At 35.5% G+C, this 24,608-nt stretch overlaps 3 protein-coding genes across 3 annotated transcripts; 2 read left to right on the top strand and 1 right to left on the bottom strand.

Moving 5' to 3' along the window:
* The first annotated feature begins 2,239 nt into the window (after positions 1–2,239).
* Positions 2,240–3,733, top strand: LOC131597480 (uncharacterized). Its single transcript, XM_058870176.1, has 4 exons — positions 2,240–2,711; positions 2,809–2,957; positions 3,082–3,251; positions 3,334–3,733. Exons 1-4 carry the CDS (start codon positions 2,240–2,242, stop codon positions 3,731–3,733), a joined length of 1,191 nt encoding a protein of 396 aa, XP_058726159.1.
* A 3,914-nt stretch (positions 3,734–7,647) lies between these two features.
* LOC131594962 (suppressor of mec-8 and unc-52 protein homolog 2-like) lies at positions 7,648–14,796 on the top strand. The gene is made up of 11 exons (XM_058867169.1): positions 7,648–7,866; positions 7,995–8,132; positions 8,278–8,327; positions 10,276–10,387; positions 10,503–10,551; positions 10,678–10,767; positions 12,527–12,595; positions 12,683–12,806; positions 13,174–13,532; positions 13,816–14,199; positions 14,345–14,796. Exons 1-11 carry the CDS (start codon positions 7,820–7,822, stop codon positions 14,618–14,620), a joined length of 1,698 nt encoding a protein of 565 aa, XP_058723152.1. The 5' UTR covers positions 7,648–7,819; the 3' UTR covers positions 14,621–14,796.
* A 1,504-nt stretch (positions 14,797–16,300) lies between these two features.
* LOC131594963 (DNA replication complex GINS protein SLD5-like) lies at positions 16,301–23,972 on the bottom strand. The gene is made up of 6 exons (XM_058867170.1): positions 23,484–23,972; positions 23,265–23,387; positions 17,563–17,645; positions 17,341–17,450; positions 16,876–16,966; positions 16,301–16,794 (listed from the first exon to the last, which is right to left on the bottom strand). The coding sequence occupies exons 1-6, from the start codon at positions 23,664–23,666 to the stop codon at positions 16,698–16,700; spliced, it is 687 nt and encodes a 228-aa protein (XP_058723153.1). The 5' UTR covers positions 23,667–23,972; the 3' UTR covers positions 16,301–16,697.
* Positions 23,973–24,608: the final 636 nt, after the last annotated feature.

Genomic DNA, 24,608 nt, shown 5'->3' with positions numbered 1-24,608 from the left:
ATGGCTTGATTGAGTTTGAAGAAAAAGTTAGGTTTTGAGAAAGATTAATGAATCAACCATGAAACTTGGATGTTATGTTGTTTATATGGTATGTATGTGTTGTATTGGTGTTATAATGATGTTTTGGAGTGGTTTTGGTGGGTATAAGGGGCTTGAGACAGTTCTGTTCGTGCTGGGTTTTTTCTGGTTTTTCTCAGGTCCGCTAAGCGGCCTCAGGCCCGCTGAGCGGAGTTTTCGTTGGTCCGTTTCTGGAATTTCCGCTTAGCGGCCTAAGCGGCCCGCTGAGCGGCCAACAGCATTTTCTGTTTTTCCAAAACTTCGTAACTCCTGAACCGTAACTCCGATTTTGTCGCCGTTCGAAGCGTTGGAAAGCTAACGCAATGAACTATACTATTATCTAATTAAATGATTCATAGGATGTAGTATTCCATTATTTTTATTAGGATCAAGTGATGAGTTGTGTAGTGTGTTCAATTATCCAAACTTTGAAACCTTGTAACTTTTGATCCGTAGCTCCGTTTCGTACGCCGTTGAAGTGTTAGGAAGCTAGTTGGATGTTTTATATGATAGCATAGGCTTGGTTAGCTTGTTATGAATTGGTTATGAGGTGTTGTTGATGAAAACACATAATTGTTTATATGCGCGATATGTTTGGTAAATAATCATAGTGCTTGGTTGCAATTGTTAATGATGTAGGATGTAGTAGTGGTTGGTTGATTTTCATAAATGGTTTTGTGAACTAGTACATGATAAATCATGATGATGTGTTGTGTGAATGTTATCGTATTGGTATGAGGTATGTGATTAATTATCGATAACATGAGATCATGTTCATATGTGTTATGTATTAATGAATGTTCATTCTTGATATGTGACGATGTTTGGTTGTTTGTTGTTAACATGTTGTGTGGCCTTATGGCAAGTAATTGTTGTTATGAGAATGATGTATTGATGGAGTTGTGGGCCAATGTCCAATATTAATTTGATGTGATGCAATTATGCGATCATTTATGCCGATGTGGCTAGTATGTTTTGACGGTGAATGTGTGCTGTGTGCTTATTAATGCCTGTGTGGTAATTATGGTGTGATGTGATTGATAACGATGTTATTAATTGGTGATGTATCCTTTTGGATAGAATATAAACGGTGTAACGTGGGTATGTGACCGTGTTATATTGTTGATGATGTTGTTGTCGTGTAATAGAGTCATATATTTGCACAGCATAACATTTCATTACGTTAATGGCGGAATGCTATTAGCAGGTGGCCTGTATTGGCAATTATTACCAGTGGGGGCTTAATGCTCGGTAAAAAGGTGTATTTGCCCTAGTGGCAAGAGGTCATCAGTGGGGGCTAAATGCTCGATGACGTTTAGTCGTAGCTTGATGCTCGACAAAGATGTATTTTCCTTAGGGAAAGAAGTCCCAGCATAATGCTCGGCAAAGGTGTATTTGTCATAATGACAAGGGAGTTTTACTCCGGATTTGGTACCACATGCATATGCATAGTCGAGTCTCATTCATCATTGTCTGTCTTTATAATTTATGTTATCATTCATGTGTCAAATTACTTATATATTGATTGTGGTTGAATGAGTGGATTACTTTGTTGTATGATTCTTGATGATACTTGTTGGCATTACTATAATTGTCATGCTTTCATTATGAATTATATTCTCACCCTTCTGCTGATTTGATGCTTGAGTGGCATCCTGCAGATTAGCCGCTTTGGAAGTCTTTTGGAAGAGGTAGTTCTCCAGTCGGTCTTGTCAGTTGCTCTGATACGTAACACCGGGGAGTCGGGAGTCTGTTGTTATTTATTTATATATGACTCTTTGAACATGTATATGTGATAATGTGTTGATGTGTATTGTAAACACTTTATTTTGGAAAACTCCTCTTTGAGAGTGAGAGATATATGTATATATATATATATATATGTTCATATCTTCCGTGTGTTATGTATCATTTTATTGGCAGGTGTGTATGCTTTTGGCATCGTTGATGTCCGTTTATTTTCTAGGTGTTTGTTTGGTTACTTAGTGTAACATCCTAATTGTGTTGTATGAAATTTTAAATACTCTGATATTTTCTTGCCTAAATGCTTTGGGTAGAATTGGGGTGTTACACCCCTCATCAGCATCTCACACCCATTCCAACTTCTGTGACATTTGAAAATACTGTCAATACACCTCCTACATCAACCCAACACCAATGTCCTATTTCAACTAACCATCGAATGACAAACATCCTTCCTATTCACCTTGCCAATAAGGAAAATGTTTACCCTTATTTCAGCAAAAACCCAACAACTACTCCCATTCCAACTACGCCTTCCATGGAATATACACCTTTTCCCACAACTACATCAAAATCGTCTCACCCAGCTTCTTCAAGTCGTCCTCTGAAAAGAAATAACACTCTTAAGATACCCTGCTTTACTCTTCCACTTAGACAAAATCTTATTAACAGCTTCAATCAAACCATTCTTCCTCATAAACCAATTGTTAATGCACCTTCCAACCTTCATACAACACCCCAAACTATTTTGTCCCAGAGCCCACATTCTGCTTTTTATACAAATTTGGGTTCTGCTGATTACTCAAATGATGATACCTGCAGCCAAACTGATTCGGACAACGCTATGGAGCCCAATTTGGATTCAGATGAAGATCAAACTGAATTTCTTATACGGAATTCCCATGATGAAGGTCAATTTTTTTTAACAGCCACATATCTTTATATTCTTCATGTTAATTTTTTTGTGGATTGCTATTTTTAACAATTTTTCCTTTTCCCCAAATATAGTATACTCTGATATTGGAGATCCTGTATGGGAGTGCACACACTGTGGTGCCTATATGTGGTATCAGGAGCGTAAAGGGAAGTCAATACATACAACTATACCAAAGTTCAGTTTATGTTGTAAGGGAGGAAAAATTGTTGCACCATTATTGGTAACACCACCACCACTTCTCAACACTCTTCTGTTCGATCCCAATTTGAAAGATACAAATAATTTCCCAAAACAACATACGAACCTACAATGCAATGTTTTCGTTTACATCCCCTGGAATGAAGTTTGACACTTCCATCAACGAAGGCGGAGGTCCTCCAACATTACGACTGCACGGACAAACACGCCACAGAATCGGAAGTTTGCTTCTTGAACAAGGACAAATACCAAAATATGCTCAACTATATATTTTTGATACGGACAATGAAGTTAACAACAGAATCAAATCTTTCAAGTTTTGTTTTCACCTAACTCATTATTTTTCTTTACATTGCACACTTTTTTTATAGATTAACATGGCATATTTTTCATGACAGGGACAGCAAAAATGTCGACAGGTCTATTGTAACTAAGTTAAAGTTGATGTTAGATGAATATAATCCTCATGCCAAAGCTTTTAGAATGGCAAGGGACATGATGAAACAAACAGGTTTTCAAGATCTTAAACTGAAACTTATTTCGGAAAGATCTTCCGACGGTCGTGTCTATAACCATCCAACTGTGTCGGAAGTTGCTGCTCTTATCGTTGGTGACGTGGACACCGCATCTAAGAGAGACATCATTGTTCAGCATCGTGATGGTCATCTCCAACAGATAGATGAGTTTCATTCAGCTTATCTATCCTATCAATATCCGATGATATTTCCATACGGAGAAGATGGATACAGAGATGATATACTACATAAGTTTAAACATGAAAAGCAGGTTACCAAGTAAAATCGTCAAACTATCAAAGATTGGCTATGTTTCCGATTGCAAGAACGCAAAAATGAGGCGAGGACACTTCTGCACTCAAGGAGACTATTTCAACAGTTTTTAGTGGATGGATATACAATGATGGAATCAGAACGACTTAACTGGTTGAGAAAAAATCAATCCAAGCTAAGAGTTGGGAAATATACAAGAATTAATGAACAATGTGAAAGCAGTCAGCAGCAGGCGCATTCTAAAACTGGCAGAAGAGTTGTCTTACCATCCTCATTTGTAGGTAGCAAGAGATATATGGATCAATTGTATTTTGATGGAATGGCTATTTCCAGCGCAATTGGTTTCCCTGATTTATTTATAACATTTACCTGCAATCCTAAATGGCCTGAGATTACACGTCACCTATCCAAAAGGAATTTAAACCCAGCAGATCGTCCGGACATAGTTTCAAAGGTCTTCAAAATGAAGTTTGACGAACTGATGGTTGACGAACTGATAGATTATTAAACATGTTAGTTTATTTAACATTACTTTGTATTTATAGCAAAAACAATTAAAGATTACAAATTAAATTTATATTGATTTTATAATCACCATTGAACAAATCGTTTCTATTAGTTAATATATATATTTAGCTTATATATTTCTATAGAACAAAAATTTATTTTAATTTTAGCTTTATCATTATTAAACTAAAATATAGTTAATCAATCAAATTTTCTTTAGTTTGTTATATTAAAACAGAAAATTAAAAATTAATTATTATATTTTAAATTAAATAATTTTTTATGTTTTATAATGTATTGAGTTAGTATTAATATATTCATGTCAATATAATAGCATAGATGTAAATTAATATAATTATTTAATTTGTTTTATATTATTCTTCTTTCTACTATTTGCTTTTATACTGTTTCTATTTAAAATATTTTCATTAATATTTTAGAAGAATAAATAATGTTAAATTATATTTTAGAGGAAATTCTTTTAACTTTATACTTATACCAAAAATATAATATCCACCTTAATATCACAAACACCCATTTAATTATCGTTCCACTGATATATCAATAAAACAGATATCACAAACACTGATTTATATAATTTAACTACTATAATTACAAGTTCCAAAGTGCAGCTACTATCAAGTTAGCTTGTCCATACATATTTTACAACAAAATGTAATTAAACTTAATTAAACATCACCAAAAGTCACTGAATTCTAAACCACAACACAAATTACAAGCTTCAAATTCTTCATTCATTACCACAGACAACGCAAACCAAGATTTCTTCGACAGGGGGATACCTTATGGTGAAATGCAGGATATCACCTTTCTTGAAAGTCCTGCTTTTCCCAAATTCATACCACCCCCTGCAGAGAAACATTTCGTTCACCCCATCTCTCTTCTTAAGGTCACATTGGTAGCTCTTGCATTGATCCGTGTCGTATAGTCCGATGGCTTTCTTGCCTTCCAGTTCACATCCAGTAATGACATCAGCAGGAATTTGCTACACATTCAATATAGATTCATAGAGTTAGCACAACGCATTACTTTCACCCACTTAGATTAAATCCATACAAAAGGACAATCTTACTAAATAACTTACGAGAACTTATCTGCCCAAAGCTCTTGGGTTTGAAACCACCTTGGTCCAGGTTTTTTCTTCTTCAATTACAACAACCTCATCAGCTTCCCTGTTAAAGAAATAAACATTTCAAACTATCATACTAAACCAGATTTTATGTTGGACAACTTTTTATGATTTGGCTTATAAATATGTAACATAAATTAATATATTTACCCTTCTTCTTCTTTATCCTCTACCATAACCGATTTTCCCTTCCAATCTGAACTCCTTTCCCTTCCATCCCTCTCCTCCCTGCATCCAGAAAATCAACAATAACACTTTGTAAATAGCATTTCAATAATAATGACTAAATCATTGTCATTATTTATTATATAATTGTTATGTTCTTTATCTTACATGAATCAACACTTTATCTAACTACCAAATACCAAGTCTATGTTTTACCTTCCTTTAACACCTGAACTTTGTCCTTGCTGAATCTTTCGTGGGTTCTTCCAATTATCACTTTCTTTGCCAAGCATCTCATCCCTGCATCCCGAGAAACAACATTAGAACATGTCTCAATGTTAATATAATAGTTACAACACAGTAACAGAAGTTAAATCGGCTGCTAAACATTCCTATATCTATTACCTTCAAATTTACAACTATATCTTACATGCATCAAAACATGTCCAGCCTAAAAATTCCTAATAACAGACAAGCCAAGCAATGAATATGTAAGTAACACAAATCATTCCTACATTTTACCTCTCTGAATCTGAAGATAAAACAATAACAGTATGTCTTGCTTCTCTTCTGGACATACTTCGCCTTTCACCGACCCCTACGGTATTTCCAGATCGATTTCCGCCCACCCCAGATTTTAATGCTTGCCAAGCTGCCTTCCATTTCACTGATGTTCGTCTTTTCTCAAGAGCACCCATAACCACCCTAAAATGACTTTCACGTTTCCATAAGCATCCCCTCCACTTCATGCGGTTGGGTCTTTCCCAACCTCTCCTCCAAACCGCTGCTACATCAAACAACTCCATCACTCGCCGAATCTCGGCCTCCCTCTTGAGTCTTTCCCAGTTATTTTCAGTTGCAAGTTCCTCTTCGTTTCTAATTTAGCAAAGACAACAGATTTAACTTATAAACCACAACAATGAACATGCAACTTATAAACGATGAAAGATGCAACTTACGGCTCTGGAATATTGAAGGGCGAAGAATATGTCATTGCTCCGGAAATGTAGTTCTTGCGGCGTCAACCTGCTCCTCGCCACAGCGGCAAAACCCTACCGTCTATTTTGGAATGATTGGCTTTTCACTTACAAAAGTAACACAAATACGTACTTCTGTTTCTATCTTGGGCCACTATATGCTTTTTTTAACCTAAGTCCTTGTCGTTGGGCCCATTTCCTATACCACTTCCTTTGTCCTTTTTAAAAAAAAACATAACATTGGGAAATACTTTTCTTCGTTGGAAAATTTGTCTTTTTGTCAGTTCTTTTTTGGCCAACTCAATTTATTGTCTTCTCTGTATATTATAGATGTTTTGGACCTATTACAATTTCTTTTTTGAGGAAGTTTTGACTTTTGCGATGTACTTTGTACTATATATAGATATATAGATTATAAATATCTCATATCTCAATTTACCTATTTTAACATTATATATACACATTAATAATATTATATCTATTTCTACACATTCCATTTATGTTTTTAACAAACTACTACCTTTTTAAAATATTTTTTTATCACCACTCTGTATAAATAAAAAATAATTTATTAACCCTTTGTTTTTTATGTCATTATCACATTATTTTCATTTCTCTATTATATATACAAAAATTATAACTATTATAAATGGAAAGAATTTTACTATTAATCTAAATATTGGATAACAAATTTATTTATCAATAATTTGTTTCAAATATGTGAAAACATTAAGGGGAGAAATAATACCGTTGTACATAACCAAAACAACTTTACTACTAATCTAACTTTAATATATGACAAAAATTATTATTGTAATAAACAATAACAACTTTACTACTAATTTATCTTCTAAATAAATAATATATTAATCAATTTTTTTTATTTTACAATTTCATTTTTCTTTTATTTCATTTTTATTATGTATTAAAAACAAATTCGCGTCCCGTACCAGTACCCGTGCGTACGCACGGGTATCCCGCTAGTACAATCAAAAGAGAATGAAATTAAGAGAGATAAAGAGGATGGAAAGGGAAGGAGAGAAAAATGGAGAATATCTAAAGTGATAAGTGATTTAAATTTATTTTTTTGCATTTGAAGGGTATTTCCGTAACTTCAGTCCATAATCCATGTTCATTCACCGGTAGCCGACGTGGCTCCCAACCTTTCTTCTCTCGTTCCCTCGCAAAACCCTAAACCAGAAACAACCTCAATTGAAAAATCCAATCTCGCACTCAAAACGTTCCGCCATAACCATCTTCAAACTTCATTCACCACACTTTCAATCGAGTTTCCAACATGACTGCTTCGAAGAAAAATCATAAAGACAAACCAGTTCGCCGCAAGTAAATTTTATGGAATCTCAATTTTTTCTCTTTCGAAATCTCAGTTTTTGATGGAGGGGGAGGTGCAGATAGTAAGATTCCATGGGGTGAATTATTATATTTTGTTTATGATAGTGGAATTTGTACAGGGAAGAGAAACCGGAAGAACCAGAATTGCCGAAATATAGAGATCGAGCTAAAGAACGTAGAGAAGATCAAAATCCTGATTATGAACAAACTGAACTTGGGTTTCATGCTGTTGCTCCTCCTGGTACTGTTGATATTACGTAAGGTTTCCACCACGTTATTTCTCATTTCATATTTTTTTTAATCAAAGCATGCGGCACAAAAAAAAACAGTTTTTTTGTTGTTGTTGCATACCCTGTATCAATGATTAGTTGGTTTTTTCTAACAGTGATAATGTTTTTATAGGGCATCTGATGCGCATAAATTATCTATTGAGAAGAGCAAGTACCTTGGAGGTTCGTATTTTACCATTTTGTTCTACATTGAGCAATAGCGGTCTTGGTTTAATTAATTTAAAAGCAATGTTGTCAAATAGCGACACTATAGTGTAGTGGAATTTTAACATACAACTATTCTGGGATGCCCACTATAGCTGCATTATAGTGTAGTATTATGTGATACCAAAGTAGTCAATAGGGACCAATAGCGGCACTATCCCGCTATAGCAGAGCGGAGTGGAGGCCAACTGCTATGGTAAGAGCCTTAGCGGTGCAGAACACTATAGCAGCTGGCCGCTATAGGGTAAATAGCGGGATAGCGGAGCAGAGCGGTTCTCGACCTTTTCCCCCCTAAAAAATCAATATTATCCCATAAATTTACAACATTTTAACTGTAATTTTGGATTTTTCAATCAAATTTGAGTCGAAACTCAACCTTAACCTTCCTTCATAGTTGTTTATGCACTTCAAGAGTCATGTGTGCTTTGATTTATGAATATTTTATGATTTTTGAGTTTTGTTTAATTTTACGTTAAATACATATTTATAATTATTATATGTAATTTGTCAAAAGAATGATTAAATAGCGGTCATCCCGCTTTACGCTATCCCACTATCCCACTTTTGGGGTCGGCCGCTCCGCTCCGTTATCTGGGAATGACTACTCTGTCTGATACCCTATTTAGTACAAAGTGTTGTCACTCGTCAAATAGCAGCTGTAGTAGTGCTATTGCACTGCCCTCAGCAGAATAAAGCCGATCTTTTCTTTGATCTGCAGTTGACACACTATCTAAAAGTTTGTTTTCTTCCCTTTTCTGGCTAACTGTTGAAGGTTTAGGTCTCTTCTGCATGTGCATAAAGATTGTTAATTGTTATAAAATATTTGTATTTAGGAGGGCTTATTACTTTGGTGCATCCAACATGACTATAATTCAACAACAAAAATTGGAATTTTTTCCCACTAGATGTGGTTGACTACATGAATTAAGCAAATTTATGATTCTTTATCGTGAATCGTATATAATAATAGATTGCGTAACTGCAATACTCTCTTAATGGTTTTGTCTATAGTCTCCTTTTATCCCTAGTTATTGGACTATCTTCTAATTTCTCGTCATCCACAAATACCCAAGCCGTCTTCCAGGGTCTCTACCATCTTTTATACAATGGGAGCTACCCCTACTTTTTCTCTACTGTTTTTGTTCCTACTCTTATTGTGACCACTTATCTATTATAACATTTTTATTTGTGCAACACTAAGCTTCCTTTTTCATAGGCTCTTTACTACCCAACATTCAGTTTCATATAATTATCCTCCAAGTTCTGAGGGGTACTTTTCTATCAAAATGTTACCCCTAAGTGTTCTTCAAGTTCATCTACTCTGGTTGGATCTTGTGATTGGCATCTTCTATTTCTTCATTGTTTTGTGAATTAGACCCAATATACCTAAACCATGATACCTACAAAATAGTACATTCTCCAATTTTCACCTCGAAACTAGCAATTATGTACCTTCTTGTAAATCATCACTGATATGTTCCATAAAGTCTCAACAAAGTTTTATGTTAGTTGTTAATTGTATAACACCACCCACCTTATTTTCCGGTGAGGGCTTGGGACTGGCTTTGTAGTGCATATAGGCATAATTGTCATCCTAAACCTTGGTGATCTTGAATTTCCAGATATTGTAGATCCTAATATCTTGTGAATAGGTTAACTCAGAATTTAGAATTCCCTATGCTACATATTCTCATAAATTTTTCTTATTCAGGTTTATGTTCTTATGCTTTTGATTACATTTTGACATGCTTGCTTTATGATAAAGTATTTGTCTTTGTCTCTGTTATTGCCAGCATGATTGTGGAATCAATATATGTAAAGATTTTAGCTGTAACTAAAAATTTAAGTCCTAACTGAATCTCTGATGTTGATAACTTATCTTGTTTGCTTTAATTATACTGTTCAGGTGATGTGGAGCATACGCATTTGGTTAAAGGTTTGGATTATGCTTTACTAAACAAAGTAAGGAGTGAGATTAAGAAGCCAGATGCTGGGGATGATGGGGACGGGAAACCCAGGTGACTGAGCCAGTAGTTGTAGCTATGTGGTTGTACTGCTGTTGATTAATGCATTCTGTTGTCCTTTAAACTTTGTCTAAGTAAAAATTGCTATGTTTTTGTGTTTCTCTGACAGAGTACCCAAGGAAGACCAGCAAGTGTCGATTCGCACAGCAACTGCTAAGGTTCATTTGTAGATTTGTATAGAATAGGAACTGGAGAATTATTTTACAATTTAAGTGGAGATTGAAGCTACTAGTTTGAGAATTATTGTCACTTGTTGGTCGTGATTCTTTTAATCTTTGTTTCAGTCAGTTTATCAATGGATTGTCAAGCCTCAGAGCATTAGCAAGACAAATGAGATGTTCCTTCCCGGTCGAATGACATTCATTTATAATATGGTGAGCATTTCCATTTTGCTGACAAGGCTCTAGTGTTTTATAGGAACATATGATTGCTTTACTCTTTTAGTATCATAAAATTAGCATGTATAGTCAGTCTGGCAGCTGTATGTGTGTATACTTGTGCTCCAAGTCCAAGATACAAAACATTTGGCCATGTGCAATTTACAGGTGCCCTCAAATGCTCTTGTTTGTGTGTAGAAACCTAATCTGATAATTATTTGAGAAATGAGAGGAGTGAATATTGACTATATTTATATGGACAAAGAAGGCTCAAAGATTAAACCATCAAGTCACGTGACTTAATATAAAAAGCCATCCTATGATCATACGACTTGATATTTTAACTAGTGGCTAGTAGTAGTACATATTTCATCTTGTTTTGATTGGGATGTGCATAAAACATTGCAATGGATATTGGACCTGTTAGGTACCCACAAAAGATATCCATGATGAGTAGGGTATGTAGGGTAAAACCCTGCATTATGAGTAAGAATATGAGCACTTCTAACACACAGTTTCATATAAATTCAAAACTTAATATATCAATTGAAATTATTCAATAAAATATCAAATAGTTCTAATTTTTTTTAATGTGTAGTTGATATCTTATCAATAAAATCTTTTTGCTTATCTCTCTGTACCTAAATCTGATGGCATAGGCATTTTCTTGTACCTCATTTTGTGCCTTTATTTTGCTGTGTTCATAGATATGTAGTTATAATCTCAATCTAAACACAATGCTAAAATAGCTAAATAGTTGTAAGTTATAAATCAGATTCACTAAGATGCACTCATCATCTCAATTATGTTACATCTTTGATGATTTAGCTGTTCCACACGTCCCGAACCTAGGCCAAACACACTGGTTTTTGTCTTCCCGATTCTGCCTCTTCATTTGTTTGTCTTCTCAAGTAATATTGTTCCGTAGCCCAAACAACAAAAAATCTAGTTGAAAATCCCATGTAGATTGATTCAAACAAAGGAATTTCAAAATAGTTCTTCTTCCACCGAACCTCAAGAAAAAAATAGTGAATTAAGAAAAAGCTATATGCAATTATTGCAACATGCATATGGCAGATAGAAGATCCGATAGAACAACAATTTGCATAAACATTGAAATTTGTACAAGAAGACTATGGATCTATGGTAATAGATCAAGAAAAGACCTTATTAGTATCTGCTAGTATTGGAATATTTTGGATATTTGTTGGTGTGGATGTATTAAGTAAGTATAATATTTTGATTTCAGTTTGATGATATTTGAATGCTATTTTTTATAGACTTACTGTTATTGGTTAATTTCTAGACCTCCTTCAGAGTACTTATTCATTGTCCCAACCAATGCCACTGAACCACTTTGAAGATTTTTGAATGGTGTTTTATTCGAGCTCTAATGATAGTTTGTCATTTATCGATTTTGTTTTTAGTGGGTTATTTGTTGATTTATTATTATAGTTAAAATGCAAGTAATGGGTATGAGTACAAGCACTTAGGTATTCAGCATGTATGTACTATGTATATTTTTCTAATGGGGGTATGGGGATGAGTATTACAGTACCCTACGCATTGCCATCTCAGTGATACCTTAACATTATAATACTCAAAGTAATGACAAGAAAGATCATTTGCGAGGTTCAGGGTAAAAACCTCGTGTTTGTAGACTGGTGGATCCAATCTTTTTATAATCTTTCTACTTTTTTTTCTTTTTAAATTCTCTGAAATCTATTTTCTGACTTAACTATGTTTAATCTCGTAGGAGGGTGGATACCATCATGATATTCCAACAACCTTGCACCGTAGTAAAGCTGATTGTCCAGTGCCCGAGGTTTGTAATCATGAATTTACTCTCTTATGTTACACAACTTGTCTATACTTGCATTTTCCTGATATACTTTGCTTTTATTTGGGATAGGAAATGGTTACAGTTAATGTTGATGGATCTGTTCTAGATCGCATTGCTAAAATCATGTCATACCTCCGTCTCGGTTCTTCTGGGAAGGTCCTAAAGAAGAAGAAAAAGGAAAAAGATACTAAAGGTATTGATCTAAGAAGATTGTTTGGGAATTATGGTTATTATCTTCTAGACGTATGCATGTTAATATTGAACTCATATAGTTTTACTCAAAGGCATGTTTCTGTTAGGTGCATTATTGTTAGTTTTTCTAGAAGATTACAATGGTTTGTGATGACTAATTTTATGTGGGGTGAAAAGCTTTTGATTAGTTTGAGTGGCATAGATCAATGATGTGAAACACCTACCTCCCTTGTTTCTTTTCAATGTTAAAGAAATAAGAGTGAAATAATGAATGATAACATTCATTATGTCCTATCTTATATGCACTTACTTTACTTAAAAAAAAAAATTAATGGTTAATAAATTCCCCATACTCTCTTATTACCCAGGGAAATTTTTGGCTGTCGGTAATGGATATGACAAAGAGGATAAGCTGACAAAGGTTGAAGGTGTGGGGGCAAAGAATCAAACAGAAAGAGAATCTATCCTTCCACCTCCACCCCCCTTGAAGAAAAATCCTATTATTTCAAGGGAGAATCAAGGTCCAGCTGTTGCAGCTGTTGCTAGAGATGAAGATGATGACATTTTTGTTGGTGAAGGTGTTAACTATGAGATACCTGCTCCTCCAAGTCCTGTCTCTGAGGACATGGAAGAATCTCCTAGAAACAAAGAAAGACCTCAATATTTCACTGAACCTGTTTATGGCCCTGTCCCACCTTCTATGATGGATCAAGGGTGGCAAGAAACGGTAAGTTGATGCCGTGTATTTTGATTTTGGGTTTCTGGTTTACTTTGCAACATTAAATCTTCGCTTTTGAAATAAAGACAATGTAGGTAGGGACCTAAAGAAAATACTCTCATGTTGTAGGGACTATAGTTAAATAAGCCAAATTTTATATGAAGTCAAAAACTATTCAGAAATTAATTATACTTTTTATGCTTCTCTATCTTTCGGAAGATTTATTCTACTTGAATTATGTTTGATGGTGTATTAATTTCCTATCTTTTTTCATTTCATTGTCTGGTCTTAGAATGGATATGATGTAATGCAAACACAAGCCATGGTTGGTGGCTACCAAGGAGAATGGCAGGAGTACCAGTATGCTGAACAACTGGCTTACCCTGATCAATATCTTCAGCAAAATATGCAGACTTATGATGTCCAAGCAGATTTAAATGTTCCACAAGATCCACGCTTTATGACTCAAGAAGAAAAGGACCGAGGTTTAGGATCAGTGTTTAAACGAGATGACCAGAGACTTCAGCAGCTGAGGGAGCAAGATGCTCGTGAGAAAGATCCCAACTTCATCTCAGAGAGTTACTCTGAATGTTACCCTGGGTATCAAGAATATAACCGCGAGGTAGTGGACAGTGACGAGGAAGCTGACTTGTCTAAAATGGATATGGGAGGAAGGGTAAGTAACATTGATATATCTTGTCATTGATACTTGTATTTATCTTGAAATAACTATTTGAGAAAATTAATAATTTTGGTAAGCTTGCTTATAACCAAACAATGTGTTGAAAGATCCAATATTGAAATGTGCTCTGTCTGGACAGGCAAAGGGCCGTCTTCATAGATGGGACTTTGAAACCGAAGAGGAATGGGCCACTTACAATGAGCAGAAGGAAGCAATGCCAAAAGCTGCATTCCAGTTTGGTGTGAAGATGCAAGATGGTCGGAAAACACGTAAGCAAAACAAGGACCAGAAACTCAACAATGATTTGCACAAGATCAACAAGATACTTTCAAGAAAGAAGATGGATAAGGAAGGGAATGGTGAGGCTGGCCAGTATGAAGATGAGCCCACCCCCGGAAAGAAGCTTCGAGTATGAGTCCTGTTCACTAGACTGTACTGTAATATTTATAGAATGAGATGAAGATTTTCAATTTATATCTTAAGATTGTATTTATTGATATTTTTCTATTTTTCCCATCTGTAGAAAGTAGTAACCTTGTTCAGGCTTTTTTGTCATGTTCATAAAATGAAAATAATTGGCATTAATATCTACTGGGTGTCTAACGTCAATTCTTTCTCATCTCGTGTCTTATTTAACAACCTCCCACAAGCTGAAGCATGATAAATGTGAATGTGTTGAAAACCTTGAATGTTTTTGTGAAGAAATCTGCTAGGTGAGACTGGGTGGAATAGGGATCAATTTGAGTAATTACTGTGAATATTTTTCCTGAAAAATGATGATCTATTTTTAAATATTTTGTTCTTTCATTAAAAATTGAATTAGCTGCAATGTGTTCATCACAATAAAAAACTAGTGACTTTATGAATGAGGCTTTGAGGTCTCTTAAGTAAATACATCAATCACTGTAGCCCACTAGAAGCAAATGATAAAAGTACTGCAAAGTTATGTTAAACCGAATCAAATCACATTGGTTTGGTTCGGTTCGATTTTATTTCTAAAAGTCAATGGAACCAAATCAAATTGCAATTTTTTCCCTTGCGGTTTGCATAATTTTTTATGTCAAAACCGCTCAAACAGCATCGTGAATACCTCTAATAGAACCACTCAAACCACACCACGAATATCTCTAATAGAACCGCTCAAACCGCACCGTAAATACTCCTAATAGGTTAAGGGGAGTAGATGCTAGTTTTGACCAGATCATGTCTATGTCTACATTAATTATATCTTTTGACATATTGAAATTCAAACTTTGGTATGTGCTACTTCAATGTCAAAAATATATCTCATCTTTCCCAAGTTTTTTATTTTGAAATCATTATCCATAATTCCTTTGATTCTCTCAAACTCTTCTAAGGAATTTCTCGCAAGAATTGTATCATCCACATACACTAGAAGTATGGTGAACTTCGAGCCTTGTTGTAGAGTGAAAAGATAGTGATATGTATTTGACTGTTCGTACTCTTGCTTGCTAAGAATGCCTGCAAGTTTCTGATGCCATTTCTTGCTTGTTTGCTTTAGACCATAGAGTAACAATAGTAGTTTGCAAACCTAATTTGGTTTGTAATGAGTTGCTCTTGTAGAATTGTTACGTAAACTTCTTGCAGCTCACCATGAATAAATGCATTTGTGTACACTGTTGCAAATATTAGAAGATAGGGGTGAAATCATTCCCAAAGTATCTTCAATAAGTGAATAATTCCGAAATTATTAGAGAATATTGCTCAAGGCTATAGATTTCAATTTGCAATTGAGATAAAGTCACCATTAAAGAAACACTTCTTTAATTCATTTTGAACATGAAGTGACTTTTCCAGAAATAAAATGCACTGAGCAATGGAGCTTCCCACTATGATTCACAAATGTATTAACATATTGCATCGAGTCCAAGCTTTGTAACTAAGCATGAATGTAGGCCAAGCATGATAGTTCGAGCGAGTGAGAACAGGAGTTATCACCATTGAATAAGGTCCATAGGTGAATAACATGAGGAGGTGGTGGAAGATTTGTAGCATTGCGAGCCATTAATGAAGATAGATTGATGCACAACATAGCTTAAAAAAAGTCTGATACCATCTTAAAAATGCCACCCAATGATGCAAAAGAAGAAAAGTGCATTAGCTTAAGGAAGAAGAGAGGAAATAAACTCTTGTATCTAACTGCTCTAACAACCAAACTAAACAACTCAGTAACCAACTCTAAAAAACTCAACAAAATGAACTAATCTATCTGACACTACGAGCTCTAATCACCCGCAGCTAACAGTTTCGTGTCCTCATATTCAAAGAGTATAAAGAATCCTCCGCGCGATGAATTGAAGCATTCATGCACCAGTTCGAAAAATATTACCAAAATAGTATGTGGTACAAATGTTTTTATTCTTCTTCTAGAATCACATAATCTGGGACAGAGAAAGTATGATAAAACAACATAACTAAATATAACATTATCAAGTTAAGAGGTTGCTATTTTTCGACGAGTAGTAAAGAGGTCATAGTAGTTCAATTTTGCCACTCTCTACTAGTGGCTTTATTGATTTGTAACATATAAAGTAAAGGACACCAGCCTCCATTTCAAACAGCTTTGACCTGTAAAAACAATCAAATTAATCTGCTTTCTAAATTTTCTTAAAACGGCGGAATAAATTCGTGCAAGAAAAAGAGAATTGCCTGTCATCAACAGGTCCGTCTCCAAGCTGAATGCCTGTGAGATAGTCTTTACTTCTACACAAAACAAATGTGTCTAGTCGTGGTTCAGGAACTGAAACATGCAAACACAAATTAATTGTCAGCACATATGCTTCTTTAGCAAAACGATTTCAAGTCAAATAAGCAAAGAAAGATACAAATTCGCAAAACAGCTTCACGCATAAAGTTCACAATATGTTGAAAAAAGGTACTACAGAAATGATCCTCAGATTCTGATTTTAAGTCATTCAATCCAATAATTCCAGAATCTTTCATATTGCTCGTCAAAATACTAACAAGAATTCTTCTTAATCTTATAACAGACTGATTTCAGTTCAGGCAAATCAAATTCGAATACATCGAGTCCTAGACAGACAGAATGGTCCAAAGGAAATAACAAAATATCAAAACCGAAAATGACATTGACAAACAAGAATGGAAAATTACTCATGTCATCCTCTTCGCTAATAATCGATTGCCTCTCATGAGACTGATAATTTTCAGGCAGTTTTGATAGAACACTCTCCTCCAGATGTTTCTTTAAGTCATCTGTGCACCTACAACCAGAAAACTAGATTAAAAACCACAAGAATCCTACTTTGCTACTACCTTTTAAAACAAATTAGAAGTCCGAACAATTTATTGTTAAAACACATTGAACAGCCTTACCTTTCGGTGAAAAATTTCTCATCCTTAGAAAGCCTGTTCCAAAGTTCATCAGTTTTTCGGATGTGGAACATGTACTTTTCAATCTGCAGTATAAATGTGGTTATTAAAATTGACCGAAATGCAATCTAGGATATACAACAATAGGTGACTCACATCTTGATCAGTATTCAAATATTTCAGCAACTAATGTGTTCCTTATTCATATAAAACCTATGATACAGGTAGAAACTAAGGTTGTAATAAACATTATCTCGCAAAATAGATGCTATACCAAAAAATAGAATTTCAATCTAGTTAAAGATCAATAAGGCCACTGCTATTGGGTGGTTCCACTGGTTTGAGCAAAATGTTAAAGGAGTTAAAACACCGGAGCAATGTAGTCAAGCACGAGATCTTAAGTAGGATTGTCCGGCTTGTGAAAGATCATAAAACTCGGATCATTAGCATGACACATAAGATCTTACCAAAGGGAAAATGGTAATTTCATATATAAGCAAAAACATGAAAATTATAATACATGCTTAAAGAAAAGCCCCAGCATGTTTTTTTTACAACCGTGCTTCAAAAAGCTTGATCTTGACCATACCAATGACGAAAACGATCTTTCTCTGATCGTAGGACTCTCAGGCATCCTTAGCACGGAAGATTTTACAATCCTACGATCCAACACTCAATCTTGACTACACTGAACCAAAGTCCAACTTCGTTTAACATAACAACCGATATACTATCTGAGTTAAGGTCACTGCTAATACTCCTGTGAATAGGAATTAGTTTAAATGTAATTATTTAGTGTAATTACCGATATAGCCTTGTAACCTTTATATATACGAGAAATAATAATGAGAAAGGTATCAAGCCAAGAATTATTGACATGGTATCAGTAGGTTTTCGATCAAACCTGTGAGTTTTAGGTTAATCTTGGCTTTATTCAGCGTCACCCCACTGGGTCGCTCTTGAAATCGTCTCGGTAGATCTCGTTTCTCGGTAATTGAAATCATCTCGGTTCTCGGTAATCTCTTCCAAGATTGCGATTCTAATCTCGGGTGCTTACAAATCGTGTTTGCTTTGATCGTGTTATCGTATCGGTGTCGGCAAGTATTCTGAATTAGGGTTTTTACTCGGTGTCGGCAAGTATTCTGAATTAGGGTTTTGACTTGGTGTCGGCGAGTATCCTGAATTGGGGTGTTGATTTGGTGTCGGCAAGTATTTTCTTCAGTGTTCCGTTGGTGTTTCTTGTTTCACGTTAACAAAATTGTTACGTTAACAAAATTGTTCTTAAGTCATCTCTGATATTATGGCTTCCGAAGAAGAGATAGATCATATTTGTGTTCGTTTTACCGGAAAGAATTATCTTGTTTGGGAATTTCAGTTTCGGATGTATGTCAAAGGGAAAGGATTATGGAGTCACTTGGACGATGTCTCTTTGGCACCGTTAGAGACAACTGACTTAGATGCATGGGAAATAGAAGATGCTCAGATTATCACTTGGATTCTCGGTACTATTGATCCTCACATGATTAATAATTTGCGGTCTTTTTCCACCGCCCAAGAAATGTGGAACTACTTGAAGCGTATCTATAACCTAGACAACGCGGCCAAACGTTTTCAGTTGGAGCTAGACATTGCCAATTACAAACAAGGCAATCTGTCTGTTCAAGAATATTATCCTGGTTTTTTGAATTTGTGGACAGAACACTCTGCGATTATACATGTTGATGTTCCCAAGAGTTCTCTCGCGGATGTCCAAGAGGTCTACAATACTAGTAGGCGAGATCAATTTCTCATGAAGCTTCGTGCAGAATTTGAGGTTGTCAGAGGTGCTTTGCTGAATAGGAATCCTGTTCCTTCTTTAGATACATGTGTTGGTGAACTTCTCAGAGAGGAACAACGTCTTGCTACTCAAGGATCCATGTCTCACGATGTTGTCAATTCTGAGTCTGCTATGTTTGCATATGCTCCTCAGAGTAGAGGTAAAGGTCGTGATATTCGACATGCCTAATGTTTCTCTTGCAAACAATTTGGACATTTTGCTCAGAGTTGCAGTAAGAAGTTTTGTAATTATTGCAAGCAGCGGGGCCATATTATCTCTGATTGTCCCACCCGTCCTCCACGATCAGCACAACTTTCGGTGCAAGCATTTCCTGCTAGTACAAGCTCTGCAGTTGGTCCTTCCATCACCAATCCATCTAATGGTGGTGCTCTCCAACCTGAAATAATCCAACAGATGGTACTTTCCGCTCTTTCAACCTTGGGAATTCAGGGTAAGTCTTCGAATGTTTCCTGCCCGTGGTTTCTTGATTCTGGTGCATCCAATCACATGACAGCCTCTTCTGAATACTTGCACAATTTACATTCTTACCATGGTAATCAGAAAATTCAAATTGCGGATGGTAATGCTCTCTCTATCACGAATGTTGGTGACCTCAACTCTGATTTTCGAGATGTGTTTGTAGCACCTGGACTTGCTTCCAATTTATTATCTGTTGGTCAATTGGTTGATAATAATTGTAATGTAAATTTTTCTCGTGATGGTTGCCTTGTGCAGGAACAGGTGTCGGGGAAGGTGGTTGCGAAGGGGCCTAAAGTGGGAAGACTGTTTCCACTTCAGTTTATTTCTAGTCATTTATCTCTTGTTTGTAATAATGTCTTGAATTCTTATGAGGATTGGCATAGAAAATTGGGTCATCCTAACTCTGCCGTTTTATCTCATTTATTTAAAACTGGTTTATTGGGAAATAAAAATGTTGTTTCTAATGCCTCTCTTTCATGTTCTGTTTGCAAATTAGCTAAAAGTAAAACACTTCCTTTTCCGTCTGGTGCTTATCGGGCTTCCTCTTGTTTTGAAATGATTCATAGTGATGTATGAGGTATGTCTCCTGTAGTTTCTCATGCTCGCTATAAATATTTTGTCACATTTATTGATGATTATAGTCGTTTTACTTGGATATATTTTCTTCGGTCTAAATCTGAAGTGTTTTCTATGTTTAAGAAATTTCTGACATATGTTGAAACTCAATTTCATGAAAATGTTAAAAATTTTCGCTCTGATTCTGGTGGTGAGTACATGTCTCGTGAGTTTCAAGAATTTCTTCAACAAAAAGGCATTTTGTCTCAACGATCTTGTCCCAATACCCCTCAACAAAATGGGATGGCAGAACGCAAGAATCGTCATTTGCTTGATGTGACCCGCACTTTACTTCTTCAAGCTTCTGTACCACCCCGATTTTGGGTGGAGGCTCTTTCCACAGCTGTCTTCTTGATCAATCGTCTTCCTTCTACGGTTATTGATCTCGATTCTCTTTTTTTTCGTCTTTTTAAAATTCAGCCTAATTATAATGATTTACATACTTTTGGATGTGTTTGTTTTGTTCACTTACCTCCATTTGAAAGGCATAAGCTTGGAGCGCAGTCTGTTCAATGTGCGTTTATGGAGTATAGTCACTCTCATAAGGAATTTGTGTGTTATGATGTCACTAACCATCGTTTTCGCATTTCTAGGAATGTGACATTTTTTGATAATCAGTTTATGTTTCCATGTGTTTCTCCTGTCATGAATGATATTGTTACTCTTCCTAAGTTTTCTATTATGCCTCAATCTATAGAACGCTATAAACCAGGTCATGTATATGTCAGAAAACACAAACAGGTTCCCACACCCCTTCCCGACGCTGAACCGCCACCTGCTCCTGTAACGGTTGAACCACGACGTTCTGGTCGAATATCTCGAGCACCAGATAGATATTCACCAGACAGGTATGATTCCTCACATACTTCTCTGACTGCCACGCTCTCTAGCATATCTATTCCTACTTGTTATTCACAGGCTGTTAAAGATGTACGTTGGATAAAAGCAATGAATGAGGAACTTCAAGCTCTTCAAGAGAATTTCACATGGGATATTGTCTCTTGTCCTCCTGATGTTAAACCCATTGGCTGCAAATGGGTGTATTCTGTGAAATTGAATTCTGATGGGTCCCTCAACCGTTTCAAGGCTCGTTTGGTTGCCTTAGGAAACAAGCAGGAATATGGAATTGATTATGATGAGACATTTGCACCGGTTGCCAAAATGACATCTGTTCGTACAGTACTCTCTATAGCTGCTTCTAACGGGTGGGCTCTTCATCAATTAGATGTGAAAAATGCTTTTCTTCATGGTGACCTGACGGAAGATATTTATATGACTCCTCCTCAAGGTTTATTTCCGTCATCTAAGGGTGTGTGCAAGCTCAAACGCTCCTTATATGGTTTGAAACAAGCGCCTAGAGCATGGTATGAAAAATTTCGCTCCACTCTACTTGGGTTTTCCTTTACTCAGAGTCAGTACGATTCTTCTCTATTTATTCATAGAACATCTACTGGAATTGTCCTACTTCTTCTGTATGTTGATGATATGATTATTACTGGTTCTGATCATGCTTCGATTCAAAGCCTTAAACAGCAGTTACAAGCAGCGTTTCATATGAAAGATCTTGGTAATTTGCATTATTTTCTTGGTCTTGAGGTTCATTCTACATCCAAGGGCATATTCCTCCATCAACACAAGTATGCCACAGATTTAATTTCTATGGCTGGTCTGCAATCGGCTAATCCAGTGGATACTCCTCTTGAGGTTAATGTTAAATATCATCGTGATGATGGTGATCTGTTGCATGACCCCTTATTGTATCGTCAACTCGTGGGTAGCCTTAATTACTTGACTATTACTCGCCCTGACATATCATTTGCTGTTCAACAATTAAGTCAATTCATGCACTCTCCTCGCCACCTTCACTTGGCAGCAGTTCGTCGTATAATTCGTTACTTGAAGGGAAGCTCTCGTCGTGGTTTATTCTTTCCTACTGGAGTTCCTCCTAAATTGAGTGCTTATAGTGATGCCGATTGGGCAGGGTGCCCTGATACTCGACGATCTGTCACTGGTTGGTGCATGTTTCTTGGCTCTTCATTGATCTCATGGAAAAGTAAGAAACAAGCGAGAGTCTCTAAATCTTCTACTGAATCTGAGTATCGTGCCATGTCTGCTGCTTGTTCTGAAATAATTTGGCTTCGTGGTCTTTTGGCTGAACTTGGATTTCCTCAAATAGAGCCAACTTCACTTTATGTTGACAATACAAGTGTCATCCAAATTGTTGCGAATCCTGTTTTTCATGAACGCACCAAACATATTGAAGTTGATTGTCACTCAATCCGTGACGCTTATGATGACAGAATAATATCACTTCCTCATGTCAGTACTCAGTTGCAGATTGCAGATATTCTTACCAAGGCTGTTCCGCGTCCACGTCATCAGTTTCTTGTTAGCAAATTGATGCTCATTGACAAGCAGCATCAATTTGAGGGGGGATGTGAATAGGAATTAGTTTAAATGTAATTATTTAGTGTAATTACCGATATAGCCTTGTAACCTTTATATATACGAGAAATAATAATGAGAAAGGTATCAAGCCAAGAATTATTGACAACTCCAACTTTGGTTAATATAATAACTAATATACTAACCGAGTAAGGTCACTGCTAACACTCCAACTTCGATTAACATATACTAACCAAGTTAAGGTCACTGCTAATACTCCGACTTCGATTAACATAACAACTAACATACCAACTAAATAAGGTCACTGCTAATATTCGAGTGTACAAGTACAACAACAAATCATTGGTTCATTTTTCTGAATTACTTGTTTGAGTTTATAGCTGTTTACCTTCAAGATACGAATACGAAGATATGACCTTAACAGAAACAGGGTTCTATCCAAATCCATTTGATACAAAGACACCGAAAGAGGGTCAGTCCCAACACTAGATTTTTCCTCCACAGTCTCTTCCTGCAAAAACCAACACCCAACAAGAATCAAATCACAAGAACAAACTCCCAATTTTCAGAACAAAAACAAAAAACGCAATAGGGTTTGAGATGTTACCATCAATTCAATTTGTTCTCTGACACGTGCAATCAAATCCGATTGAAAAGGAAGAATCTCCGGGGCTGCCTTCTCATTACGCCAAGCTCGTTTGAGAAGTTCAACATCAGTGGTTGAAAGCATGGCATTGTAATCATCTTCAGCTTGCGTTGATTGGTCTCCTTCGACAGATCTTGAAGCCATTGATTAGAATTTAGAATGGAAATGAAAAAAACACAAACTTGAACCTTCTCAGTAGAAACTAGAAAAGTAAAAAAATTTATGAGAAAATCGCAACATCCAAGGATTTAGCGCACTCGATGTTAGAGATTTTGTTTTTTGATACGAGGAGCAGAAGGATTCAGCGGATTTAGGTTTTTGTATAGAGACTGTTTTTGGAGTGTTTTATTATTTTCAAATAAATGAAAAGAAGAAAAGCTATGAATGAAGAGGAAAAAAGCGTGTGACTCAGTGAGAGACTAGCATCAACTCGTTAAACTGCCATCTGAATTTTTTATTGACAATCTATATATATATATATATATATATATATATATATATATATATAGGGCCGACCCTGGGCCAGGGCAAACAGGCCCACAGCCCAGGGCCTCAGAAAAATGGGGCCTCAATTTTGGGGATGCAGTTAAAATTTATAATTCTGATATAATAAAATATATTTCTGCCAGCAAAATAATTTGACATATCTATAGATGTATCCCAGCGGTTGAGCAACATATATGATTGCTTTAGTTTGGCAATTCAATTCTTGGTGGTGACTTTTTTTTTCAATTGTTATCATTTTACAATAACATTTTAATATTTCTCTAAATTTTAATTACTATTATTTTACAATAATACTTCAAATTTTAATCACTATTATTATCTTTCTCTAAAATATTTCTTAAATTTTAATTATAAAATAATTTGTATGCAATCAATTAAAATTTATAATCAGAATTAAAATCAAATTTTATTCTTATTATTTATTATGACTCTTATAATTTTATTTTAAATTTAATTGCTATGTATTTTTAGTGTAAAACTTTTTACAATATCAATGCATTCCAACCACTCAATTATATTACTTTAAAATAATTTAAAATAAAAGTCAAACATTTCCAACAAATTAACTGTTGTGATTAA

The sequence above is a fragment of the Vicia villosa genome, linkage group LG4 (assembly GCF_029867415.1).
Source record: "Vicia villosa cultivar HV-30 ecotype Madison, WI linkage group LG4, Vvil1.0, whole genome shotgun sequence".
NCBI lineage: Eukaryota > Viridiplantae > Streptophyta > Magnoliopsida > Fabales > Fabaceae > Vicia > Vicia villosa.
The sequence above is the reverse complement of the archived record's forward strand: the minus strand, read 5'-3'. Positions and strand labels throughout refer to the sequence as shown.

Coding starts and splice junctions, on each gene's coding strand:
- LOC131594962 (XM_058867169.1), top strand. CDS start 7,820: ATGACTGCTTCGAAGAAAAATCATAAAGACAAACCAGTTCGCCGCAA. Junction 8,133..8,277: donor CCTGGTACTGTTGATATTAC/GTAAGGTTTCCA, acceptor ATGTTTTTATAG/GGCATCTGATGCGCATAAAT. Junction 12,807..13,173: donor AAAGGAAAAAGATACTAAAG/GTATTGATCTAA, acceptor CTTATTACCCAG/GGAAATTTTTGGCTGTCGGT.
- LOC131597480 (XM_058870176.1), top strand. CDS start 2,240: ATGACAAACATCCTTCCTATTCACCTTGCCAATAAGGAAAATGTTTAC. Junction 2,712..2,808: donor ACGGAATTCCCATGATGAAG/GTCAATTTTTTT, acceptor CCCCAAATATAG/TATACTCTGATATTGGAGAT. Junction 2,958..3,081: donor AAATTGTTGCACCATTATTG/GTAACACCACCA, acceptor CCTGGAATGAAG/TTTGACACTTCCATCAACGA.
- LOC131594963 (XM_058867170.1), bottom strand. CDS start 23,666: ATGGCTTCAAGATCTGTCGAAGGAGACCAATCAACGCAAGCTGAAGAT. Junction 23,388..23,483: donor GAGAACAAATTGAATTGATG/GTAACATCTCAA, acceptor TGGTTTTTGCAG/GAAGAGACTGTGGAGGAAAA. Junction 17,646..23,264: donor TTCGTATTCGTATCTTGAAG/GTAAACAGCTAT, acceptor TTTATACTGCAG/ATTGAAAAGTACATGTTCCA.